Raw genomic sequence first — 18,762 nt, 5'->3', positions numbered from 1 at the left:
TGAATTACATTCCACAGGACTGAAAGAACTTGTAGATGTGTGTGTCAAACCATTGTTGAAAATCTTTGAAAAATCATGAAAAATAAGAAAGATGCTAGAAGACCAGAGGTAGGCAAATCTTGTATTATATATCAATTTCAGGAAAGGTAAAAAAAAAAAGGTCCCCCCAAACATGGGCAAGTTTTGAAATTGATTCCTGACAAAATTCTATAACGTATTATTAGACGATTTGTGAGTACTTAGAGAAACAATGAACAGCAGGAACTAACACGTCAAGCCAAACCGACTTCTTTTCCTTTTTTTTGAAAAGTTTGATTGACTAGTGGTTTAGTAGAACTCCATAGCTGGGGATATCAGCCAGTCTTTGGCCACATTTTGTGTAGATCAGATTGAAGATGTGAGGTTGTGATGACAATGGGTACGTAGCTGTGTAGCTGGTGGGAGGACCATGCTCAAAGAATATTGGTTACTAGATAGAGATACACTTCTGGACGCTTTTTTCCCCCTAGTACTACCTGCTCATTCTCTCATACACCCTGAAGGGATGGCCAGGAAGTGCAATAGGTCTACCCTCTTGCTTCTCACTGGCCTCAACACTCAGTTATCCCTAGACATCTGCTCAACTCTCCCATCTTTAAACAAACACCCTCACTTGACCCTGGCATTTACTCAAGCGTTTACCTTCCATATCATCTCCTTTTCAAAGCCAGACTCCTAGAAAGAATTCATATGCAATCCTATTTCCTCACCACTCAGCTACTTCTCAGTCTCTTACAATCTCACCACTCAACTGAAGCAGCTCACTAAAGGTCACCAACACTTTCTTAACTTTTAAATCTCATGAACTTTCTCAGGATTCTTTATATATGACTTCTCAGATGTTTGCAACACTTTTGAACTTCCTGGCCACCCTTTCTTACTTTCCATCAAATTTACCGTCCTGGTTCTCCTCCTACTTCTGATACATCTCTCACCCTTGGAGTTTGACGGTCTTCCAAGGGTCTCTCCAGGGCCTTCTTCTTTCTCAACTTTTCTCCCTTTTGGGTTCAGTTATTAAGCATAAAGGAAGTTAGGTGGACAGAAAATTGGATTTGAGATGAGGAAAACTTAAGCTTAAATCCTGTTTCTTATACTTATTAGTTGTGTCACTCTTGGAATGTCACTTAACCTCTCTCAGTCTCAGTGTCCTTATCTGTAAAATGGGGATAATAACAGCACCTACTATTGTTGTTGTCAGGATTAAATGAGATAATGTATATAAACCATTTTACAAACCTTAAAGTGCCATATAAATGCTATGTAATATATGATCACCAAATCTCTACATCCATTCCTCATCTCCCTCTTTGAACTATAGTCTTGCATTCTCAACTGCTTGCTAGACATCTGGATATTCCATAGCCATCATCATTCCATCCATCTATTCTTTTATTCATTCCTTCATTCAGGCATTCATTCAACATGAATTTATTAACACACATAATAATACATCTCAAATTCAATGTGTGCAAAATGGAACTCATGTTATCTTCCTGTAACACAAATCTTACTTCAAACATCTCCATTTCTCTGTTGAGGAACCACCACCCTTTCAGTTGCCCAGGTTCACAACCTTAGAGTCATCATTCACTCCGTCCTCTTCCTCATGCCCATCTCCAATCAGATTCCAAGTTTTGTTGATTCTACTTCCACAATCTCTATCCTCTACATAGCCGTCAAACTGATATTGCTAAAGGACATCCCCACTTCCTTCAAAAATCCTCAGTGACTCTGTATTACCTCTGGGTTAAAATATGAATGCCTCAGCCTGACATATCAAATTTTCTCTAATGTGTCCCCCACCTACTTTTTCCAGTCCTTTTTCAGATTACTCTCCTTTCCAGTCTTTCTGTTCTAGTCAAACTCTCCTGCTAGCTCTTCTCCATGCAAGACATTCTACCTCATTTCTTCTTTGCCTTTGAAGAAGTGGTCCCCATTTCTGCAGTATCCCCCCTCTTCATTTGTGCCTTGGAGAATCCCAAGTTTCTTTTAAAGCGCAAGTCAGGTGGCTCCTTGTATATGATGCCATTGTTAATCTTGCCAATTATTAGTACTCCTTCCTTGCTATCACTTACTTGTGACTGTTACATCCCTCCCAGTGGAATGTAAGCTCCTTGAGGGCAGGAACTGTTTCATTTTTGCCTTTGTAGTCCGAGCCCCAAGGGCAGCTAGGTGGTGCAGTGGATAGAGCTCTGGGCCTAGAGTCAGGAAGATCTGAGTTCAAATTTGGCCTTAGTCATTTATTACCAGCTGCGTGACTCTGGGTAAGTCACTTAACCCTGTTTGCCTCAGTTTCCTCTTCCATAAAATGAGAAGGAAATGGCAAATTACTCCTGTGTCTTTTTTTTTTTTTTTAGGCAATTGGGGTTCAGTGACTTGCCCAGGGTCACACAGCTAGTATGTATCAAGTGTTTGGTCTGAGGCTGGATTTGAACTCGGGTCCTCCTGACTTCAAGGCTGGTGCTCTATCTACTGCACCACCTAGCTGCCCCTCCTGTGTCTTTGCCAAGAAAATCCTAAATGGGGTCACAAAGAGTTGAGCATGACTGAAACAACTAAACAAAAACAACCCAAACCAGCACCAAACATTACCTGGCACATAGTAGGTAGATAAATATTTGTTGAATTAAATGTGAACTGAATTGGGGAGAATCGGAAATAGTGGGCCCCTAAGGATTCCTGCCAAAATTGAAATAAAAATGCTTTTGACCTCGAAACAAAACTACAAACTTGCAATATAAATGTTTTTCTCATTAGATTCAATTACATCTTTGGTTAGGGAGGGGGAAGTCTCCAACTGGGGTGCCTTCTTGTAGCTTTACTCCTTCCTCTTCCTTTATCTCTCAGCTTGGGAAATACACACAGGAATAAAATTAAAGATGGTGTCAGGGGAAAAATATCAGTGGCTTTTCTACTAGTCTTGAAAAAGTGTAAGATTCAGCCTGGCTTGGGGAATGGAGATGGAGGCAGAAATGCTTTCCAGAGTCCAACTTCTGCGTTTCTATGAAAGACAATTGATCGACATTCCAAATTCTGCTTGTATGAAAACAAAGACAGTACAACTGAGTGGAATGTCTCCCTCTGGGACAGTTTCCTATATGAGAAACTTACATAGAGAAATCCCAACCAGCTCTAAAATGGAAGCCTTAAGCTGAATCCTGTGTCATGATGGAAAGAACAACAGACAACAGTCAGGGTATCTGGGTTCTACTTCTGCACCCATCATTAGTGAGATGCCAATGGGATCCTGGATAAGTCTTCTCACTTGTCTAAGCCTCAGTTTTCTCTCTGTAAAGGGAAGAGTTTGGAAGGGGAGGAGTGATCTCTTAGGTTACTCTCAGCTTTAACATCTTATAAATCCCTTGAAATGTCCATTTGCTGGGAGTCTTCTCTCTTACCCATGTCATCACTTCATTTCCTTTCTCTTCACGCACTAAAAGAAGTTGATGGAAAATCTAGTGAGAATCATCCATCCATCAATTCATCCATCCATCCATCCATTCATCCATTCATCCATCCATCCACCCACCCACTCATCTATCCTTTCATTCATTCACTTAAGGCGTTCATTCAACACGAATTTATTAATATACTAGTACATGCAAACAAGGTAATTAAGCCTCTGGCCTTGTGCATAGTTCACACTGTATATGCTAGGTGGGATACTTTGTGATAAATACATTCATTTCCCAGGCTCCAGTCCTAAAACTCAGAGCAATATTTTACAGACCTGCTGCTGTCTCTTTGATGGAACCATCTCTGCCAAGTTCTTCCATCTTATTTGATGAGGAGACAGATGGATCTCAGTCCCTAGATCTAATACTGTAGAAATTCAAGCTTTTCTGGGGAAGTATGAATTGTATGAATTCACACATTGGGCCAGATTAATAAACTGCCCACATATCCCAGGCTTTTGAATGAAGGGGATAGTATATCGATTTTGGCTTTTTCTGATGCTTGCTAGCTGAGTGACCAGGGCCAAGTCCTTTCATTCCTTTGGCCTCAGTTTCCTCATCAGTAAAATGGGGATAATATCTGCACAACCTATCTTACATTTTTCTTTTTTCAGGAAAAAGCAGTTTATAAATCATAAAACTCTAACTACACTGTTTTTTTTCTGTCATATGAGAGTGGCCATGAAAATACCTAAAGAGGTGGGTGCTCAAATGTAAAGCTAAATTGAAAGCCTGCTTATCTCAGTGCAGATTGAGGTGGTGCTGTGGAAAGAAGGAGCATTGGATGAAGAAAGCATGATGATCCCTTAGAAAGCAACTGAGAAGCTTCATTTAAACTAAATCAAACTTGAGCACAGGGAGGGCAGAGAGAACTTCAAACAGCAACAGGCTTAGAAAGGGTGGTGAGTCATTCACCAGAGGAGAGACAGCTGGTGAGTGATGAGGAAGAGCACTCCCAGCACCTCCTTTTCCCTTGAGTTGTGTGTGTGTGTGTGTGTGTGTGTGTGTGTGTGTGTGCTTGAGTGTGCCCATCTAGGGAAATACTATAAGCCCAGAGGACTATAGAGATCTCCGGGGAACTATTCCACTAGAGATCCTGAGACAGAGCTTGCTTGAGGCTTGAGGTCCCTTAGGTGGCATTTCTAAAGAGTCACATTGTCCAAAGCCTTCCGTTACAGTTAAGAGAAGACCACATGCAGTTAACACCATTCCAGACGTGCTTACACCAGCAGCAGTAATACCACCACCATGGACAGCAGCAGCCGCAGCGGCACCAGTAACTACGACCCTGGTGCCTAGAACCTGGACCTCCACATTGCTAGGGACAAGAATTCACAGCTTTGAGATTTCTGTGCGTGATAGGAACACTTCCCTTTGGTCACCACTACAATATGGCGCCCTCTGTAAAAGCCAAGGTCTCCAGATTCCTCTCCTCTACCTGAAAGGTTTCTGTATTCGCACGACAGACATAAAACACAGATATGCACATAAAGCATAGTTTCCCTTGGACTGCTATTCTACTGTGGAAGACAAAAAGTGCCCAATCTTCAGAGAATCACAAAATGTTAGAGGTCACACAGTCTCAACACTTTCATTTTACAGATAAGGAGACTGAGGCCCCCTAGAGGTGACTTGCTCAAAGTCACCCAGTGAGTTAGTGAAAGAAGGTGAGACAAGTACTTGGGTCTTCTGACTCTCATGCTCTCATCCCCATCTTGGGCTGTTCCTTATACAGAGACTGGATAATAGGCTATGGAGCTGGTAGAGATCTTACAAATCCTCTAGTCTAAGCCTATTTTCCCCTATATCACAGATGAGGAAACTGAGGTTCCCAAAAGGTAATGACCTGTCCAGGGTCACTGTGGTGTTAAGTAATAGATCTGGCATTCAAAACCAAATCTGACTCCAAACCTGATTCTTTTTCTCTACATAAGGTGGTTTTAGGTTATTCAGGACAGGATTGCATTTCATGGTGAAATGTTGTTTGAGGGGTACACATTCTGGAGCCAGAGTTAACCTCTTCTCTATAGCTTTGCACAGTACTTTAACTAAGCCTCCTTGAATATTATACCGTTTACAGTCACTTTCATTTAAGTGAATATTTTAAAGCTACATCCTGGTTACAAAGTGCTCTTGTCACAATGGGAGAGAGTGTGGCAAAGAGAAATTGACCATATTTTTTGGTGGTTATGGGTTTGGCTTTTTCTTCCTTCCTCTCCCCTAACTCTGCCTATCAAGTCCTACTCAATCCCTTCCACTTCAGCCCAGCTAGCATTTATTCATCATGTATGTGCTAGGTGTTTAAGATACTAAGACAAAATGAAAATTACGCCATCCTTCAAGGTCAGCTCCAAGGACACCTTTCCCAGAAAGCTTCCCCTCCCTCACCGGATGGTAATCTCCCCCTTTCAGAACACTTGAGTTGGCTTTCCTTCCGGTTACTGTGTTTGTTTTATCTTCCCCTCCTGGCTTTTGAGCTCCCTGAGGGCAGGGACCATGTTTTATCCTATTTATCCTCCTCTCTTCCCTGTTGTCTGGCACAGTGCCTGCCCGTAGAATAGCTTTATAAAAAATGCTCACTAAATGAATGAGTCTGAAAAAAATAAAAAGGTTTAGTAGGTCTGCCTTTATATCTATCAGATAATTTCCATGGAAACGCTGCTTTCAAGATCACTAATCCACTTGTTTTCTGGAAATCTTAATTCATCCAAAAGGTAAAATACTGCAGAAAAGGGGAAGCTGTCAGCAGTAGATTTCAGTCTTGCTTTTGGGTTGTCTGATATCTGTCTAACTGCAGTGGAGGCCCACATTTCTATAGCTAGTTGGGATGGTTTTCACAATATGTTACCCTGTCTCTAGCTGGATGTCTACAGCTTGTCTGGGTTAAGGGTTAAGATTCTGAGGAACAGTAGTACCAGATTGTTCTGAAGCAACGGCCTCCATTTTGGGGTGGAGGAAATTCCCACTTCTTCTCCATCCAATCAGGTACACAATGATTCAGTATTTCATTTTCCACTTTGGGATGTATTGGGGCATCCCAACAACCACTTAGACCAAAATGGCAGCTGAAGGCTACCCTGAGCACTCTTGGGTTTAGAATATGGAAGTGTGATTCGAGTGCTGGACTCGGAATTATGTAGACCTGGGTTCAAATTCTGCCTAGGTAGGGACACAAACTAGCTTTGTGGGCCTGGCCAAATCACTTAGCCTTATTTTCCTCCTCTATATGATAGGAATCATAATAGTATAGTATCTACCTTACAGAGCTATTGTGAGGGTCAAATGAGATGCTCTATGTAAAAGTACTTCAGAAAATTTATAATACTTTGTATAGTCTATTACTATTACTGTTGTTGCTGATTATTATATTCCTGTATGGGGCTGGGAAGACATCATTATTATTGGATCGTGATCATAACTGGCAATTACTTGGAACTTAAAGGTTTTAAAAGCGCATTACCTGATTTGATTCTCACAACTACTTGTGGGGAGCTACAAGTATGATTACTCATATTTTTACAGATGAAGAAATAGCCTAAGTGAGGCTCACTTACTTGCCTTTGGCCACACTGCTATGAAGTGCTGGAGGAAGGATTTGAATTCAAGTGTCTGTTCATTGCCAGCACAGTGTTCTTTGCATTACATCAGAATTATTTCATTAACTTCTACCCATCCCCCCAGACCCTTCTACCCCTCTCCCAAATGGATCCCAGTCCAAATGTAAACAAATGTTCTATTCGTAGGGAATTTGGAAGGACATCTCTTCTGCGTTGCATTCTACTTTGCCTATAATCACATACAATGTCAGGTTTATACCTTACTGTCCATTCCTAGACTCAAGGGCTTGTAGCTCCTCCCTTGTGGATTCCATTCTGTACTTTGTGCATCAGGGCACTAAGATGACGATTTTGACGTGCCAGTCATATAGACTACTTTCACTGCTTTCTTAGTGGGGAGGAATGGCAAATAGGGAATACAAGACTAATACGTAAAGAAAAAGCTTTTGAGCACCAGGGACTGATGGAGTCTATGCATTTTTAGGTCAGGGCCAAGGCTCTCCATCTCTTTGGGCCTTGCTTTTTCAATCTGTTAAATGGGGCTACTGCCCCTTGAGTTGCTTTAGGATTGTGCTGGACAGTTCTTGTGGGATTGCAATAGCTTTGCAGTTTCTGGAAAATTGTCCCTTGTTTTCTTCAGCCTGAATCATTTCAGGATGTTCTTGGAGTCGCTGAAAATCCCCAGACAAAATCTCAATGCCTGCCCACCCATACTGTGCGGTATGTTGTATTGCTCTGGCTGGCTTGTAAAAAGCAAAGCTGGGGAAGGATATTTCTGTATTTCTCTCAGAAGGTTTCTGCCTATTTTTGGAGCAATGCCCTGCTTGCTGGTACGAAGATTGGCACTGGGTGATCATTTTATTACTGTAACAATGATTTAATAATAACATTTCAATCCTGGACCATTTACATGATGAGGGACCTGATATAAGGTGGGCTTCACTCACCACAGAAAAGCGGTGGTTACTTAGGAAGCAGAGATTTTCATATTGTGCCTATGCTTTCATTTTTCATGTAACTTTAAAGCAAATCTTTTTAGTCATTTCCTCTCTCTCCCCTCCCTACTCCTGCCTTGGGTCCCCCATACCCTTGTCAATTCCCGTGACTTTCTTATGTTCCCTGCCTCGCAATGCCGTTGTGATCCTGAAATACAATGTGTGCTCAGGGACTCCCTGAGCATGCTTTGCACATTCACAACCTTCCCAAATCCTTCCCTTTGGCTCCTTGAGTAAGACAGGCTCAACCCCCCCCCCCCACATAGCCATGTACCTTGTTATCTTTAAAGAGTAAACCTCCCCAGGTAGATTCAGGGAGATTATCTCTGAGCAATGAGTCTGGAACCTGTCCAAGCAGGTGCTTCCAGTAGAGAAGAATGGGGTGGGGGTGGGGAGAGGAAGATATCTTTGATATCATATGATCAATATTCTTTCTTCCCTTCATTCATATTTCTCCCTTAGTCTGAGCTTTCTCTCAGAAGGTGAAACAATCAACTCATTAAAACATTAATCTAGTGCCTAAATCACACAGAATTTCCTCTAAGTATTATAACAAATTTCACTACAAAGTCAATGTCCCTATTTCCATCTCCAAGGTCCCTCCTGGCTCTGCTTTTGACTTTCCAGAATTCAACACTAAGCTTCAGTGGCAGCCTCACCTGGGAACTTCCCTCAGTGGAGGTAGGAGGGAGAGTTGTGGGGGTGGAAGGAGGGGTAGGGTTCCTCACCCTGGAATATCCCTTTGTCCTGTGTGCCCTGTTTCTCTTCCAGGGCCTCCACTTTGGATAGGGGCCAGGCAAGCCAACCTTTTTTCTCCTCCCAGCTCTGCTTTGACTTTCTTGACTTCAATACTATGGCCCTAGGCTGATGCCTTCTCAGTCAGTGGAATGTGAGCTCCATCTTTAGCTTGGCCTTCCAACTTTAAATCCTATGAGGCCCAGGAAAATGAATAGATGAGGAAGGTAAAAAGGTGCAGAGCTGTGACTGAGCCAAGGTCCTCCCAATCCAGTCCCCTTTCTATACACTCCTCTGTCTTCCAATCATAGCTATTTAGATGACAAATTTCACAAGGAAAGGCTGTTGTCCCCTGGACTTCAGTGCCCTGATCCCCACATTCATGGTCTTTTCATAAATTACGTACTTGGAGTCATTTGAGTACCTTCTCTTTTAAGGGTCCTTGGTCCTATACTTAGAGTAAGTCGGAATAGGTTATTATTTTCCCATTGGCTCCCTCACAATTATGTGAAGCCATACAGTAGGTGCCTAATAATATCTGTTGGCAGATTTCGGGGAGGCAGCCTGGCATAGTAGGCTTCAGAGTCACATGCTCTAGATTCAAATCCCATCTGACTTTGTGACCCTGGGCAAGTCACCCAACCTTTACGGCTTTAGCTTCCTCTTGTATAAAATGAAGGCTAACTAAACAGCCTCTGGCATCCCTTCCAGCACCATCTCTACAAATGCGGTAACTTAATAGTGCTTTTAATTGCCATTTTATAGATGAGGAAGCTGAGACTGAGAGACTTGCCCAAAGCCACCCAGTTAGGGTGTGCTAAGCTCTGTGCTAGGGTCTAGGGATTTTAAGAGAAGGCTCTAAATCTTGGCTTCTTCCCTTCCCGTGCTCCCAAGACAAATAGTGTTGTTTGCACACAGGACTAGCTTTAGACTGATTATATAGGATAGTTTGCCAAGTGCCAGATAGGGACCCCTGCCCCTAAATATCTTCCCAACATCACCACTGGCTTGTTACACATATTACCTGAAATTCTATTCTTACCACCCTATGAGCTTCATAATGGCAGGTGGTATTAACGATTCTCAGCTGAGGAGGATTTGCTTTTCATTTATTTATTTTAGGCAATTGGGGTTAAGTGACTTGCCCAGGGTCACACAGCTAGTAAGTGTCAAGTGTTTGCTCTGAGGCTGGATTTGAACTCAGGTCTTCCTGACTTCAAGGCCAGTGCTCTATCCACTGCACCACCTAGCTGCCCTGGGATTTGCTTTTTATAAAAGGCATCATGGGAACAGAGCTTTAGACTTGAACACAGGAAGATCTAGGTTCAAATCATGCTCCTGATACTTTTACTATGGGACTATGAACAAGTCATTTAACTGCCTCAGTTTTTTCATCTGTAAAATGGAGACATCTTTTGTGCCAACTTCACAGTGTTACTATGAAAATCACAGCTTCACAGGATTGTAGAGTGTAAGGAACCTCAGTGGCTGTCTAATCCAATCAATATCCCAAAAGAATTTCCATTGTAACATAACTTTGACAAGTTTTAAGATCTTCAGTGGGATAATATATATGTAAAGCTCTTTTATTTAAAAAAAAATTTTTTTTAGGCAGTTTGGGGTTAAGTGACTTGCCCAGAGTCACACAGCTAGTTAAGTGTCAAGTGTTTGGTCTGAGGCCCGATTGTAAAGCTCTTTTAAAAACAAAAAAATTCAGACCTATTATTTGATTGGTCATTTACCATTTTATAGTTCCTTAACATTGGTTTGAATATTTCAAACCATCTTTCTTTGTTGTTGTTTTTCAATCATGACCGACTCTTCGTGACTCCATTTGGGGTTTTCTTGGCAAAGATACTAGAGTGGTTTGCCATTTCCTTCTCCAGCTCACTTTACAGACAAGAAACTGAGGCAGACAGGGTTAAGTGGCTTGCCCAAGGTCACACAGCTAGTAAGTATCTGAGGTTAGATATCTTTTTACTCAGTACCAAAACAGCTGGTTAATTCAACGAAAAAAAGTTACCCCAGCCAGTTTGTGACCATGTAAATACTGACTAAATTTCCCTGACAGTCTCAATCTTCTGAGTTAAACTCTAACATACACTCAAAAAGCAGCCACTGTATGCACTGGAGAAAAGAGGAAGACCAGTAATATCTCTACAATAACTTATATTCTTAGAGGGTTGCACTCTGGGGCTTAGGTAGTTCAGGATGTGTCAGGGACTTGAGCCCAGACCTCCCTTCCTCTCAGACCACCTCTTTCTTTTCCATCCTTTGCAAACATTAAGGCTGTCTGTTGATGCCAACTTATTATTTATTCATCTTAGAGGTGAAAAGGACCTAGCCCAATTCCCTCATTTTACCTGTAAAATGGAGACAGCAGAGATCACCTGTGCCAGTAAACCAAGACAACATGAGAAGTGTTCATCAATGCCAAGGAAACTGCCGTCTGGCCCCCTCTTCCATACAGGCGAACAAACTCAAGTTAAGGAAGAGATCTTCCCAAGGTCACACAGGTAGCACAGCTAGGATTCAAATACAGGCCTTAAGACTTGGGATCCTGTCCTGCTTTTTACCATTGCACATTCTTAATAACTTTAGTTGGCCTTCAGCTTAGAAAAAAGGCCCTGTGGAAATTGGAGATGAGAGAGAAGTGCATAGAGTACAGACCTTGGAGGCTGGGGGAGGGATGAGTTTCTAAAAGAGCCCCTGGGGCAAAGCAAACTTCATCTACTTTATATAATTGTCCAGGGCTGGCTATTTGCTTGCTGTGGTCTCTCCTGCATAATGCTTGAAACTTTTCTCCCCAGGAACAAGGCTAAGGGTTTTATTATGTGAGTAACACTTTCCATTGCTTCCCTCTGCCTAGAGGGGTAGAACCTCCCTGGAGACTGGATGTCTTTAATTACTGGCTCACCAGCAAACCAATGCTTCTCTCTCCCATTGGCCCCAACCCACTCCTCTATTTTTTAATTCCATCCCCTGAAACCGCTTGGGTTGATTCTTTCATTCTTGAGTTGCAAGATTAAGTGACTGGGTGTTTAGATAAGCTGCATTCTGTCCTAGGACAAAACAGTCTTCTATGCTAAGGGCTGGACCCCATTCAAGGTGAGTATAAAACTCTCATTACCAAGTTACTTGTGCGAAAAGAGAAGGGATGCAGACCTAAATTCACCTTTTCTGCACTGCTTAGCCTCTGTTGCTAAGCTCAAATGGCTCAATCCCAAGCCAGGCTGCTGAGAAGACACACTTTCTATGAAAAAACTCTCAACAATTTTACTGGCATGAACACATCTGATCCTTCTATTAAAGATCTCAAGGCGGCCAATTAGGCAGGGCCTCATCATACAGTTATTTGCTCCTTGTAAAAATAATAAAACAGATCCTGACAGTTCATTTTTTTCCTATTAAAAAAAAAAGTCCCCCGCACATTTCCAGTGTCTTTTTTGTCTGAGAATGATCTGGCTGGATGCCAGGAGCTTCCCAGCAGTGTCAGGAGCTGTGCCGATTGCCACAGAAAAGGCAAGGGGAGTAACGAAGTCGTTCTATAATTTCACTCTTCCAAATCAAACCTTATATTTGCCATGATTATTTACCCTTGCTTTGCTCCTGGGAGAAGAAAGCTGAGGCAAGCTCAAAGTCTATTCATTTCTTGCAGTGACATAAGAGGCAATTTCCCCCTAAACAATAATTGTCCTTTTTCCCCCCCTTAAATATCCAGCTATTGCGGGTGTTTCTTTGAAGGAATGGGCATTTAATGCCAAACTTGCTTCAGATTTTTTCCCCTTGGTCTCTATTTGAAAGCCAGTGGAGCTCATTGCCCTTAGGGAAAACAGAACTGATTATTTCCATTTAGTAGGAAAAAATGCCAGGAGTCTTAGATTAAAAGTTCCCAGCCTGCCAATTTCTAACTGGGTCACTTTGAGAAAATCTCTTTCCTTCTCAGAGCCTCAACTTCCTCATCTTTAAAATGGGGACCATGCGATAATTTCCAACCTCAATCTCTTCTTTCGAGGCAAATGTGGAATAGGATGGGGTGGTAGAGAAAAGAAGACCTGGGATCAAGTCACACCTTTGACTCATACTGGCTACATGACCTTGGACAAGTCACTTAATTGACTTAAGCCAGTTTTGTAGTTTAAGCTGTTTCTGACTCTTCGTGACTCCATAGACCATGGCACACCAATAGTGCCAGTGGGGTTTTCTTAACAAAGGTACTGGAGTGGTTTGCCACTTCCTTCTCCTGATCATTTTACAGATGAGGAAACTGAGGCAAACAGGGTTAAATGATATGCCTGGGGTCACATAGCTAGTGTCTGAGGCCAAATTTGAACTCAGGAAGATGAGTCTTCCTGACTCCAGGCCCCATGCTCTACTCTCTGCACCACCTAGATGCCCCTCACTTTACTCTACGAAGGACCAATACCTTTTATTCAGTTCTTGGATTGGTTTCAAGGAAGGAATTGGATCAGTGGAACCTATGTGCTTATAGCTACTATTTCTTTTATTTTTAATGTAAGGAACTTAAGACTCCGTAAATTCTAGTTACTCTTTCTGCTTCATCTCCTCCCTACATTTCCCCCTCTGGCACTTCTGTCACACGGAAGCTAGCTTCTCTAAGGTTCAATCAATGAACAAACACCTTTTAAGTACTTACTATGGACAAGGTGAGGTGGTAGATGTTGGGGTTCCTAAGACAAAAAATGAAAGATCCTGCATTAAAGGTGCTTTAAAATGGATGGTGTTGTTTTGGGGAGCACTTCACAAGCCATAAAAAACCCACAAAACTATTCGAGTAAAAACCATTGGTTGAGTGGCTGATCACATGGAGAAGCCCATGACCATCCTTCTGGCAAAGCTTAATTATCAGTAAACAGAACAGGTGACTAAGATATATGTGAGTAACCAGATGTGACAGGTGAGAATAAAACTAATGATGATCTCTGTGCTTAAATACTCAACATTTAGCCTGGCCAGCCTCTCCTCTCTTCTGTGCACAAATGTTTTTGCTTTGCTAGATATGAAGATTGAGTTTGCCATTTTAACAATCTCCTTGTTGCTGGCTGGTGTCAGATAAGGAATGGAACAGTGGCCATTTGAAGGGCAGACATTAAAGAGGCCAGATTGGGGGAAAACGTGTCTGAATTCATACCCATTATCTTCTGGGATCTTTGCTAAGAGTATCTCTCAATTCCTTGTCTCATTTTCTATGTTAAACCCTATCTCTGGGTCTGAAGCACAGTTGAAGTGAGATCAAAAGTCCCAAGTGGATCAGCCAAGATTTTACAGTATCCTTGCAAACATTTCCTTTCATTAGACCCCAACTTTTTTAAAGTGACTCATATGAATATTTCCTTAAGGAACTGATAAAATGTCCAATACTGTTCTTCATGTAGGGCTTGTATAATTTAATTTCTGTTCTCTAGGTTAGTGGTTTCCAAAGTCCTGGAAGGGAACACAAGCTTACTCCAGTGTGATTTTTCAACTGCTCTCAAAGGGAGTGTGATCACCCAATCTGAAGCTGGAAAGATGGGTCATATCCTGTGACAGACAATTTTGCCGACTGTTTCCAATGCCACATATGCTCGTCTTTCCAAATTCCTCCTCTCTGACTCTACCTTCTCCCTTGGCAGTGCAAGCTCTCAGTTTCTGAGGTTATCATCAGCCTCTCGGGACTCCCAAGCACTCACAGCACCCCTCCCCCCAAATCCTAATGGCTTTAGTATGTATCTTCTGGGTGAAGGTTCCCAATGCAGGACAGTGACTGGTAAGATATCCCCTCCCCTTTTGCCCCATTTTGAATGGGACGGAATGAGTTACATGGGATTAGAGTATGGATAGATTATGATCTATACAAAGATATCATGTTATCTTTCAACCCAAACTCTCCTTCTAAGTTTCCTTATTACTACTGTGAGGTCACCATTCTTCTGGTCCTCCAAATTCTCACAACCCCCAATTTGTCTTTGACTCCTCCCTCACTCTGCCTCACCCCACACAGTCAATCAATTATCAAACCCTAACCTTTCTGTCTCCACATATCCCATACTTGTCTTCACTCATACACACACCACTCAAGTTCAGGGCCTCACCCCCTTGTGAATGCCTACTTGTTCGTCCTTTGTTCTCGAAGAGGACCATGACATCAGGCAGGCAATGCATGACATTCAAGAAGACTGGATATAAGTGAGGGAGGGCTGTGCCAAGTCACCAGCCTCACTCTCTCCTACAGAGCCATCTGGGTCCAGCGGTGAGATACAGATCAGGACTGGAGATGGCCCCCATACTTGCTGCAATAGCCAGTAATTGGTCTCCCTGCCTCAAGTTTGTCCCCTCTCCAATCCACCCTTCTCTATACAGCTGTCAAGCCATTTTCCTAAAGCACACTTCAGCCCCCTACTCAAGAAATCTTAGTGGTTCCTTATTGACTCAAGTATCAAATATTTTGTTTTTATCTTTTTCCTTTTTAAATTTCTATTTTGGTGGATCCTTTATAACTTACATACTTATTAGTAATGTGCACAATTTATAAGAAAATATATGCATACTGGGGGGTGAATGCGCTCCAGTTCTTTAGTGAGAAGCTTGTGATCAAAAAGAAATTGGACAGGGGCAGCTAGGTGGCTCAGTGGATAGCGCACTGCCCTGCAGTCAGGAGGACCTGAGTTCAAATCTCATCTCAGACCAGACACTTGACACTAGTATGTGATCCCACTTAACCCCACTGCCTCACCAAACAAAACAAACAAACAAAAGTTGGTGACTACTGCTTAAGACGGTCAACTTTTTCTTCAGCATAATAAAATAATCCTAGGCTCCCAAAATGACCCTCACTTGTACCGAGTTTTACCATCTACAAAGTGTTTCTCATTGATCATTATAACAAGTTGTTATAGTGGAGAGGAACAATTGTAGGTAATATCATAACTGTTTTATAGATAAAGCACCTAAGAGGTGAAGGGGCTTAAAGAGGAGGTGGCACAACTCATAAATGGCTAAACCAGGAACTAGCCTGCAGCTAGGGAAATAAAGTAGATAGCTACAGATCCAGAGTCAGGAAGGACAAGAGTTCAAATCCTGCTTCAGACACTTACTAGTTCTGGGACAAGTCACTAACCTCTCAGAGACTTGTGTGGTTTTTTTTTTTTTCCAATCTGTAAACTGGTGATAACAACAGCACCTACTGCAAAGGGTTGTGAGGACCAAATGCAATCTATACACATACATACAATGCATATACACTCATACATAAGTACACACATATTATAGATATCATATATTTATATTCACTGATATGTCTCTATTACCATTCACCCGTTTATCTATCCATTCAACCAATTATCCACCTATCTACCCATCCATGATCCATCTATCATCCATCTCTCTATATATCAATTTATCCAGCCATTATCCATCTACCCATCCAACCATCCACATATCCATCTATCTATCCATTCATCATCTATCTTACATAGCCATCCATCCATCCATCCAACCATCCATGGTCCATCTATATATCCATCTATCCAGCCATCATCTACCTATGTACCCATCCATCCATCTACATATCCATCTATCCATTCATCACCTATTTTGCATATCCATCCATCCTCCATCTCTCTATATATCGATCTATCTAGCCATTATTTATCCATCTACCCATCCATCCCTCCACATATCCATCTATCTATCCATCCATCCTCCATCCCTCTATATATTGATCTATCTAGTCATTTATCTATCTACCCATCCCTCCCTCCACATATTCATTTTCTATCCATTCATCATCTATCATAGCCATCCATCCATCCATCCGTACGCATTTGTGTCTCTGCAAGATGTTCCTAAAGTAGTAAAGCTTACAAGTGCACTAAGACTTTCGGGTCACCGTGTGTGTATTCATACACTGTACATACACGTGCCACGGCTCCGTGTCTATGCACAGCGCGTCCCCAAAGTCTTACTGCCCTGGTAAGCCGCGCTCCCTGGGGCTGTGCAGACGTCGGAGAGGACACGAGGCTGAGGGTCAAGGTCTCTAACGTGGGCAGCACAGAGCTCTTTATTGGCATGGCTCCACGCGGTCTAGGCGCGGAGGGTGGCGCCGTCGGAGGACACATCTGGGGGCTCCTTGTCATCGGCCACCAGTCCCCGGGCCGGGTTGAACACGCCGTGGGTGGGGCGCTCGCACACGTAGCAGCGCGGGGAGGAGCGGAAGTGGCGCAGGGCGCAGGCCCCGCAGAAGCAGTGGCCGCACGGGGTGACCACGGGGCTACGGAAGGGGTGGCGGCACAGGAGGCACCGGCGGGGCGGGCGGCCGTGCGCGCCGGCGCCGCTGCTCAGCTCGTAGGCTGCGTCGTCGGGGGCGCCGTACCGGCCCTGGCGCAGCTCGCGCTCGATCTGCCAGCCCGGCTTGTAGTCGGCGCGGTCGTGCAGGAACTTGCAGGTGTCGCCGAAGCCGCAGAAGCCGGTCTCCTTGTAGTCCTTGCACACGTCGGGCTGGTAGTCCCAGCGCACGGTGGCGCGCAGGTGCTCGGGGGCGCGCACGGGCCCCCGACGGTCCCGGGGCCGGGCCGGGCGGGCCGCGTCCACCTCGCGGCCGGCCGTGGCGCCCATGTCCTCGGGCCCGGCCGGCTTGGCCGAGCGGCTGGACGGGTAGAACACGGCCAGGGCCGGGGCGCGGCCTTCGTCGTCGCGGCCGTCGTCGCGGCCCTCGCCGCGCCCGCGGCTCTTCTGGAACATGGGGTTGGGGGCGGCCCGCTTCCTGTCCGGCCGAACTACGGCCGGGCTCTCGTCGCTGCTGCTGCTGCCGCCGTCGGGCCGCCCCTCCCCGGCCCCGCGTCTCCGGCGGCGGCCCCTAGGCGCCGGGCGGCCCGACTTCTTGAAGAGGAAGGGGCAGAGCGGCCCCGACGGCGAGGGCGAGGCCGAGGACAATGGCGCATCCTCGGCCATGGTGGGGCATCCGCTGAGCTCTAGTGCGGATTCGAGTCGGCGCCCCAGGGGTTAGGATACGATGCCAGCCCCGCCCCGGGGACTTAGGTCTGAGCCTATGAAATGACTGGGTGGGCGTGAGGTCACGAGGTCTTGGCCCGGGGAGGGGCGGAGTAAGTGAGCTGGAGGATAATGATAATAACTGGCAATTCTGTAGCGAACAAGGGATATGTGGGTCAACGTAGGAACATACGCGTGTACTCATATAACCAGGAAAGAGATGCCTATATCCATTCAAATAATTGTATATATGAATATGTATATCTGTATATCTCTACTATATCATTGCTTAAAGCGCACATATATTCATATATACACGTGGACGTAGGTGGGGGGAGAAAGAGACAGAGACAGCCTATTTGATCCTCTTAACAAGGAGGTACTACTGTTTTCATCCCCGTTTTACGGATAAGGAATCTGAGACTGACTTCACCTCACGTGATTTGCCGACACCCAAGGGACGTTTGAGGCAAGATTCTAACCCTCACCACCTAGCTCTTTCTAACCTCCGCAACAAGAAGAATAAAAGATAACATTTATATAGGGGCTTCCTGCTCTGGGGTCTGGGAAGCTTGCTCTAATAATTACAGCTAGCGTTTATGTAGCTCAAGGATTCTTAGCCTTTTCAGTGTCCTGGACCCCTCGGGTAGGCTGTGGATTCTATGGAGTTCTCAGAATAATGATTTTAAAATATGTAAAATAAAATATACAGGATTATATAAAACAAAGCATACAGGATTCCAAAGGAACCTAATTATACTGAAAGTCAGTTATCGGATCTGTGGTCAGTGTAAATCACTATTGAATTGGACAAATGCAAATCAAAACAACTCTGAGGTACCACATCACACCTATCAGATTGGCCAACTTGACCAAACAAGAAAATGATAAATGCTGGAGAAGGTGTGGGAAAATTGGAACACTAATGCGTTGTTGGTGGAGCTGTGAACTGATGCAATCATTCTGTAGAGCAATTTGGAACTATGCCCAAAG

The 18,762-nt window shown here is 43.9% G+C and overlaps 2 protein-coding genes and 1 long non-coding RNA gene across 3 annotated transcripts in view; 1 reads left to right on the top strand and 2 right to left on the bottom strand.

Annotated features, from left to right (window-relative positions):
- Positions 1 to 18,762, bottom strand: part of SLC9A9 (solute carrier family 9 member A9) — a 745,308-nt gene that overhangs the window by 9,011 nt on the left and 717,535 nt on the right. The gene's annotated exons all lie outside the window — the stretch shown is intronic.
- The window catches only part of LOC110197213 (uncharacterized), an 81,721-nt gene that overhangs the window by 38,635 nt on the left and 24,324 nt on the right, over positions 1 to 18,762 (top strand). The gene's annotated exons all lie outside the window — the stretch shown is intronic.
- LOC110197211 (E3 ubiquitin-protein ligase RNF113A-like) lies at positions 16,807 to 17,730 on the bottom strand. The gene has a single exon (XM_020970916.2). It carries the CDS (start codon positions 17,728 to 17,730, stop codon positions 16,864 to 16,866), a length of 867 nt encoding a protein of 288 aa, XP_020826575.1. The 3' UTR covers positions 16,807 to 16,863.

Source organism: Phascolarctos cinereus, unplaced genomic scaffold (assembly GCF_003287225.1).
Source record: "Phascolarctos cinereus isolate Bilbo 61053 unplaced genomic scaffold, phaCin_HiC Scaffold_7;HRSCAF=346, whole genome shotgun sequence".
Lineage (NCBI taxonomy): Eukaryota > Metazoa > Chordata > Mammalia > Diprotodontia > Phascolarctidae > Phascolarctos > Phascolarctos cinereus.
This window is presented reverse-complemented; position numbering and strand designations above follow the sequence as displayed.